This window comes from Bidens hawaiensis, unplaced genomic scaffold, assembly GCF_021521415.1.
Source record: "Bidens hawaiensis isolate Kalapana, Puna unplaced genomic scaffold, B.hawaiensis_p1.1 tig00016075_1, whole genome shotgun sequence".
In the NCBI taxonomy this organism is placed as follows: domain Eukaryota; kingdom Viridiplantae; phylum Streptophyta; class Magnoliopsida; order Asterales; family Asteraceae; genus Bidens; species Bidens hawaiensis.
The window spans coordinates 189,974-198,005 of NW_027505002.1; the positions used below are offsets into that span (position 1 = coordinate 189,974).

The window sequence follows — 8,032 nt, forward strand, 5'->3', positions numbered from 1 at the left end:
TGTTACGCATTTGATGTCATGTTTGCGTGCATACCCCGCCGCATCGCGCGGGCACGCAGCCAGTATATATAAAGTGTGGGATTCTCTTTTATGGTTGACCGGCCATTAAAATTAAACTGTTGAAGTCCAGACGAATCATGGTATTCTTTTACCACTATGTTAATATAGGGATGGTTTCAAAATAAATATTTTATCAATATAAAACCCTCATATCGATAAAATGATTTGAACTACGTATTGAAGGTTTTTTAGCCAATGCTAAATCGATGAACTATTTATTGCGTATAAAGTAAAATAAACTTATTGGATTAAAAAAAGTAAACAACTTTGTTGTCAATTACATATTTTTTGTTTGGTCAGAAGAATCCTCCGAATATTTTGATCATGAATTAGTGATTCCTTTTGATATTTTGATTTCATTTACCGCTATTCCATCCCCGTTATCCATTGAACCCGCCCTAAATAATCCCCTTTTTTGCGAGATTATTTCCGATGTAATTATAAAAGGCTAATTTTTCAAGAATTTTAGCCCAAGCTTCTGATAAACTTTGATTTTCGGCTAATCCAGCACTGACTCTTCTATATATTTCTTGTTGGAAGTATCCTTGATCCCATTGATAACGAGTAGGCCCAAATAATTCGATGGGAGCAGTCGCAGAACCATACCACATAGTTCTGACAACAGTAAAAATGATTGATCAAATTTTATTGAGTCTGACTCATAGTGATCATTTATCAAAGAATGACTCTGGTTATCAAATGATTGAACAGCCGGGTGCAATTTACTTACGAGACTTTAGTTGACATTCGTAAAAAGTATCTAATGAATTATGAGTTCAATACATACTCTTTATCAGAAAGACGGATATTCCTTGCTCATTATTAGACAATCACTTATTCACAAACTTCGTGTGGGGCTAATAGTTTTCATTTACCATCTCATGGAAAACCCTTTTTCGCTCCGCTTGGCCTTATTTCTCTCTAGGGGTATTTTAGTGATAGGTTTTATAGGAACTAGACGATCTTATTTGGTCAAATACCTAGCGAGAGACTCCTATCTTCCTTTTATTACGGTATTTCTGAACAAGTTCTTTGATAAACAGTTTCAAGGTTTTGACGTAACATATGTGAAGAGTTCAAATATCGTTTGACAGAACTCATGTCTAAACCTAATTATATAGAAATTAACCAATTTGAGATAATCTCTTTTAAACATAATTAAACAAATAAATGGTTCAAGCCTTCATATCGAACCATTTTGGCCGGTTCGACCTATATATACAACCGAAAACAACCAACACAATCGATTTGGTTTTCCATGCAAAATTTGTTGAAATTGTAGCTAGCTGGAATGCAACCATATCGCCTCGATCAATCAAAAACCACATATTCATCATCAAATGCAAGTATGCAACCATGTATATCGCCTCCAAACTGGAATGCAAATTAACACACTGGACTCCATCAACAGTTCAAACCCCACATATTCAAGCCAAAACAAAAGTTTAACACAAAAGAAAACCTAGAATTGAAACAAAAGGCATACTAGTTAACCTTTTTTCCGAAGGGCAATGTCCCTTCAAGCTCACTGGCATGTCTTTTCATAGCCCAATGTGCTCATATTTCAGACATGATTTCAACCGTCCATCGTTAGTTTGACGCTACTCGAGGATGACGCCAACCCGTTCTAAAAGGAAACTGACAGCTCGTAAAACCCTCTGACTTGCCTATGTGCACGAGAGCTCATCAATAACTTCCATGTTAGACTGAGTGTAGTGGGGCTACAACTTGGGCGAGAACGGGCGCGAACACCGCCCCCCTGGGCGATTTCTGGGCGAAAAGGGCGCGGGCGAGGAGAAGAAGTCGCCGTGGAAGAAGAAGAAAATATTATTATTATATTAGTATGTGTGTGTGTTATATATATACATATATATATTATTATTATATTACTATTGTAGCCCCTACACCATTACACAAAAAAAAAAATTCTCACCCCTTGCTGACTGGGCGCCAAACGGCGCAAAACGCCCCAATTTGTAGCCCCTCCACTACGCATAGCCTTAATAGGAGCAAACGTTTTGTGCTAAAAGTAGGATCACAAGGGTTACCAAGTCTTATAACCCCGGTTGGTGCTAGTAGACCAAATGATCACTGACCGTACTAGTTAACCTTAAAAGCCTAAAGGGGGGGGGGGGGGGGGTGGTGGAAGCAGTCTTGAAAAATGATAAAGAAAATTAAACCAAGAGACATAATATATTTAACTTCTGTAACTAATCAAAATCAAGTACTTGGAAATATAAATAATCTAATTCACTTGGTAAAAACAAAATCCACACTTTCCAAACAATGAGACGAGTACATGAAATCTTCACGGTCAAGATCACTTAAACCCCAACTCTAGATCATCACAAATATTGGCTCATGATATCAAACCAACAGTTTCCAAACTGAAACACACTCTATATAGCCTCTTCGTCTTGAATTAACTTAGTTTCTTCAAACTCGAATCGAATAACAATCAATATACTAGCTAACCAAATAAGTATCACACACACGATAACACGTACTACCAAACAAATGAGTATCGTTCACCTTAAAAACGAAAAATCAAATGAAGGATCATCATAATCCCATATACTAGGAAGCGGGTACTCGTCATCGTCATTCGCCAACGACCAAAAAAAAGGCGAAGAAGGGCCACCGCCAATCACCACAGTGGGATCGGACACTGAATCTCCTACCACCATCGAGTTGGACACATGTGAAAAGTTTGATTCCACCGAACCCACCAAAGAATTAATCTCTTCATGCATTTGCTGCGGTTTAAATTGTTCTTGTTGACAAATATTATTTCCAGGGTTAGGGTTTCTGTTCGGATCATACGAGGTAGTACTAGGATTTGTAGTACAGCTGTCTTTATCCATGTAGGGCAAGTACGGATGTGGTTGTACAACTTGTAAAGAGTATTGTACTATATTATTATTACCACCAGCAGCATCCGTACCATGTTGTACGGTAGGGTTATAAAATTGGTAAGGCATATAATTACCCAAAACCGGCTTAGTTTGTGAATTTGAGAATGTCAAATTAAAAGCAGCCGGCCGAGGAAGTATCGGCCGGAAAGTCGGCACAGTAGACGCCAACGAGGACCCACCACTTCCATCAGAAGTAGATGCAGCGAGGGCAGTTTTATTATTTTTATTATTAATACCGCCCTCACTACATGGGTTCTGGAGGTTCAGTTGAGCCCTAGAACCATAAAGAACCAACGCGGCTCGATTATAGGCTCGAGCCGCGTCCTCAGCCGTGGCAAACGTACCCAGCCATCTGCGGCTACGTTTGCCCGGCTCCCGAATCTCTGCTACCCATTTTCCCCAACTACGTTGCCTAACACCTCTATACTTGAACTTATTATTATCAGGGCCTCCTTTGCCTTTACACTTTTTATTATTAATGTTCACCGGCGAAGTTTCGGTGGTGGTGAGTGGTGGTGGAAGAGGATCAGAGGTGGTGGGAATGGGAAGATGGGAATCATTGTTTGTGTCCATTTTTGATTTAAAGAAAGTGAGAGAGGTGGCGATAAAACCTAAGCCCTAAGGTGGAAGAGAGAGAGTAAGAAGAGAGAGGTTGAGAATGACGGTTGGTGATGGTAAATGGTGGAAAGAGGCGGTGGTGTTTGTTATATATATATATATATGTATATATACTGTTGGTCAATGAAGAGATTGTTGGATAGTTAAGAAACATGGGTAACAAGATTGGTGCATTAAGTTTGTGTTGGGTCGTGTCATTGTCATGTGACATGTGTCTTGGATAACCTTAACCTACTGAGCAAGCATCTTTTAATTTTATCTCAAGACACCTTTTAATTCTAACTAGAACTAGAATAGTACAGCTAGAAACAATATGCTTCCCATGCGCGACTGGTTTGGTTGATACTTAACCGGGTAGGTCAAGTTTAATACTAGTATATTTTTAAATAAAATAATACAAGCAATATTTCATAATTTCTAAAAGATATAAATCGAAAATAAAAGATAATCACATATGAAAAGAAGATTTTTAAAATCCGGTCATCTTATAAATTGGTAAACAACTTAATAAATATGAGAATTCTGGATTATACTTCTTGAGACTTCAGATAGGTTTATAGAAGATGTGTGTACGTACATTAAATTTTATGCACGTATGTAAGTGATTTATTTGTATGCATGTATGATATATATCTATGTACGTATACATGTGTATGTAAAATATGAGATGTGTATGTATGATAATTGTATGTGTTTGTTAGTTTCATTGTGATGGGTGTTAGTCTGAACTAACCTTCAAACTTTTAATCATGACTTTTAATTTCTTTTTAAAATTTGAATCCATAACACTTATGATGTCTTGAGCTTTGACCTTTGTGGTCGGGGAGAGTATATAGATCGATAGCGGAGGTAGGGTAGCTATGAAAGTAAATTGAGGAGGACCGCGAGGATCCCATTGAGGTTCTTTCCTCTAAATATCGTCATAGTAACATTTCTACCTAATTAAGTTAACATCTTTGCCCTGGAAAAGACAAATATTATCATCAATTGAGATTTCCAATTAAGCTTTCGTCGAGACGGAACCTTTAAATACAATGTTATAGAAACTAGAAAGACACTGGGTATACTTGAGAGTCTATCGAGTGTGGAAGAGGTAGAGAAATTATATGGAAGTAAATAGAAAAGGACCAAAATAATTGGAAATAGATGAAGGGTGACGAATACATAAAGGGATAACTAAAAAAAATGGGAACATATTGTACTTTTATAATGTAACTTGACATTCCGTATTTTATAAGTTGAAAACGGAGAATCTGTAATCATCTATCGGAATTAAATGTTATTTGCGAATTTTTTATTTTTTGTTGCTTGATGATTTAAAAGTTTTATTTCTTTTTTAAGTTTTGAACTTATTGACAAGTACCAAGAGCTAATCCGTCAGTAAACAAACCTTGGTTGGAGAAATGTCTGTCGATAATCCGTCGGAAAAAGTGACTCTTAGTCATTGGAAATATCCACTGGTAATACATCGGAAAGAGCATCACCCACGGCCAATATACCGACAAAGCTAATTTACCGACGGAATCTTGTCGGTGAAACTCATATTTTCTTGTAGTACGTGACACAAACATATATATAAATATATGTGTGTGTATGGGTTTATCGATGTGTGTGAACAAGCTAGCATGTCTGTGATAGGACGAAATGGGGATGAATAGAAAGAAAGCAGACTCATAGACATTGATACGTAACATGTCATATGGTACTTTATATAGTACTGAAATTCATAAAGCAAATTTAAGTATCTATTTATGTTTGGGCGCCCTTTATGTTTATAATTAATATCAAAAGGCCTTGTAGTTAAGCGGTATGAAGATGTATAGTAAAACAAATTTTGTTCAAATATAAATCATTGTAAATCTATTCGTATATAATCATATAATATCCGATCCACTATTTAGAAAATATAGAATATATTAAAAAAAATAAAGTGAATACGTGAAAAGTAGCTTATATATGAAAATTAATGAACATACAATAGATTAGAATTTGAAAATGAATATACGATAGATAAACAAAAGAATAATTGAAGTAGATAATTTATCAAAAAAATTTACGTGTATGGAAAAGAAGAAATACAATGGTACATCATTCAATAACATTTTTTTACATTCATGAACACAAACTTAAAACAAACTTTACCTATATATGTTAATAGTTATGATGTAAAACTGGTGACTAATAGTTCATGGTAAAATTCTTGTGCGTGTGTTTCTTAGTTGATAAGCTGGAGGGAATTAAAAAAAAGTGGCGGCTAGGCGTAGCAGCCTGCATGGACCAAACTATAGCACAACTGGAAGATGCAAAATCTGATTTTGACTCCATGGGTTAAGTTTATGTAATGTGTTTCTGTTTGTCCTTTAGTTTCTGCAACGCTAGCTGTCCCCGACCCAGCCACTATTTCAATATAACAAAATAAAAATGAATATTAACTTTTGTTAGGCTTACGTTTTATGGAACAGTAGTGCATACCTCATACTTCGTTAGTAAGGTAGCTGCACTCCACTCAAAAAAAACATTTTTTAAGAAATAAAATAATAAAAAACGGTCTATTAAATTATAAATAACGGTGCTGAAGTTTAGTAATTAGTAAATAAATCGGAGAGTTGGTTCCAATCTGGGAGGAGCCACCAATTGAGCACGTACGTACACCGTACACGACTCCTCTTGTGTTTTCTTCTGTTTATTTGTTTTTTTTCTAATGACTAACAAATTAAGATGACCACTCGGGTACACTCATTGACAAAAGGTCAAAAGCCTACTAATGCCTGCGATTGCAGACAGCCGGTAACCATGATCGCCTAGCTCGCGCATAATATTCTGTCACAAACAAGACTCGAAGTACGACTCCTCTTGTTGTTTTCTAATTATTTAAAATAATTAAGTTTGATTGTGAGATAGCGATAATATAATATGATTAATATCACACTGTTTGTGTAATCTCTTTTTTTTTTCATTTTGAAATGAAATTTAATTATAGTTTTGATAATTTAGCTAAAATTGTCAAGCTTAATGTGGTGAACTGATATCAATAATAAGCTGTTGTTTTTGTTTTTATATATACACCCAAAATAATCATGACATTTAGTGACTTTAGTCTAGGCACTTTCATTATTCAAACCAAACTGAATTCGAATTCCGAATTCGATTTTCTAAGTGAATCCGAACTTCGGAGTTTAGAACCGTATCAACATCTGTGTGTGTATATATATATAGGTTGGATCAAATACGAATGAAATTAACATGCTAAACGTAAGAATCAAGTAGAGTAATTATGTAATTACTCTTTGATAATTACTCTATGATGTAATTACATAATTACTCTACTTGTATATATATATACTAGTCGAGTGCCCGCACGATGTAGCGGGAATAACATTTTAAGTTAAGGTTGTTGGCGAGTCAAGGCTAGCTTGACTCGAACTTTAAATCTTAAAGTCGAGATTGTCTTGATTATTTTGATATTTATATAACTTGAGTATTATTAATTATATTTTTGTAAAACATATAAAATGAATATAAAAAAAAGAATTAAGTTGAGTAATTTGGATATACACGAGGCCAGGGGTCAAATTTGTACATTAAATAGTATAATATTTAATAAGTGAACTTTTTTTAATTGTAACAAGTTTATTTATATATTTGTTATCAAATAGATAAAGGGTTAGATATGTAACTAATGAGATGAAATTGTAACCATTTATGTTTAAAAAACTTGTACATTCATGCATATATTTATGCAGTTATAACTTGTACATTTTAAACCATTCATCTGATTTGAAAAAAAATTATATTGGAACGTAGACAAAAATAAGCCCGTTTAAATAGGTATGCTCGGATTTTTTAAATCATATTTTTGTAAAACACATATATATTTGATTAAAATAAAAAAAGTATAAAGTTGAGTTAAAAATGGATAAACATGAAGGGTCAAAGTTGTAAGTAGTTCTTGAATTACAAAATTTGAGTAAAGTTGGGGTACTATAATTGTAATTATATTTGTTAAAACTAAATGAACGTGGGTTAATTGTGTTGAAAAGACTACTTTACCCCTTTGTGTGCATATACCATATACATTAAAACTTATAAATTACTTAAAAACTTGCGACTTAATTTACCCCTCTTTGATGTATTATATATAGTAAAGATATATTTACTCTGCTTGATTCTCACGTTTAACATGTTAATTTCATTTGTACGTTAATCTTCCTCTGTATATATATATATATATATGTATTTTTTTATTTATATGCATGTAGACATATTCTCAATTTGAATCAGTTTCAGTTAAGAGTTTAAAAAATAAAAAGCTTGTTTAGTTTTTCATATCTTTTGGGAACAAGCATGAATAATTCTTTGATAGATGAATCCAATTAAGCGTCATTCTTTATTATCTCTTGGAAGTTGGAACTCAAACCAATTAACTATCTTGGTCAGTT

General features: G+C 34.2%; 1 protein-coding gene across 1 annotated transcript; it reads right to left on the minus strand.

The window, feature by feature from the left end:
• Window positions 1-2,337: 2,337 nt before the first annotated feature.
• LOC143609810 (uncharacterized) lies at window positions 2,338-3,950 on the minus strand. Its single transcript, XM_077084459.1, has one exon. It carries the CDS (start codon window positions 3,546-3,548, stop codon window positions 2,589-2,591), a length of 960 nt encoding a protein of 319 aa, XP_076940574.1. The 5' UTR covers window positions 3,549-3,950; the 3' UTR covers window positions 2,338-2,588.
• Between the last annotated feature and the right edge of the window lie 4,082 nt (window positions 3,951-8,032).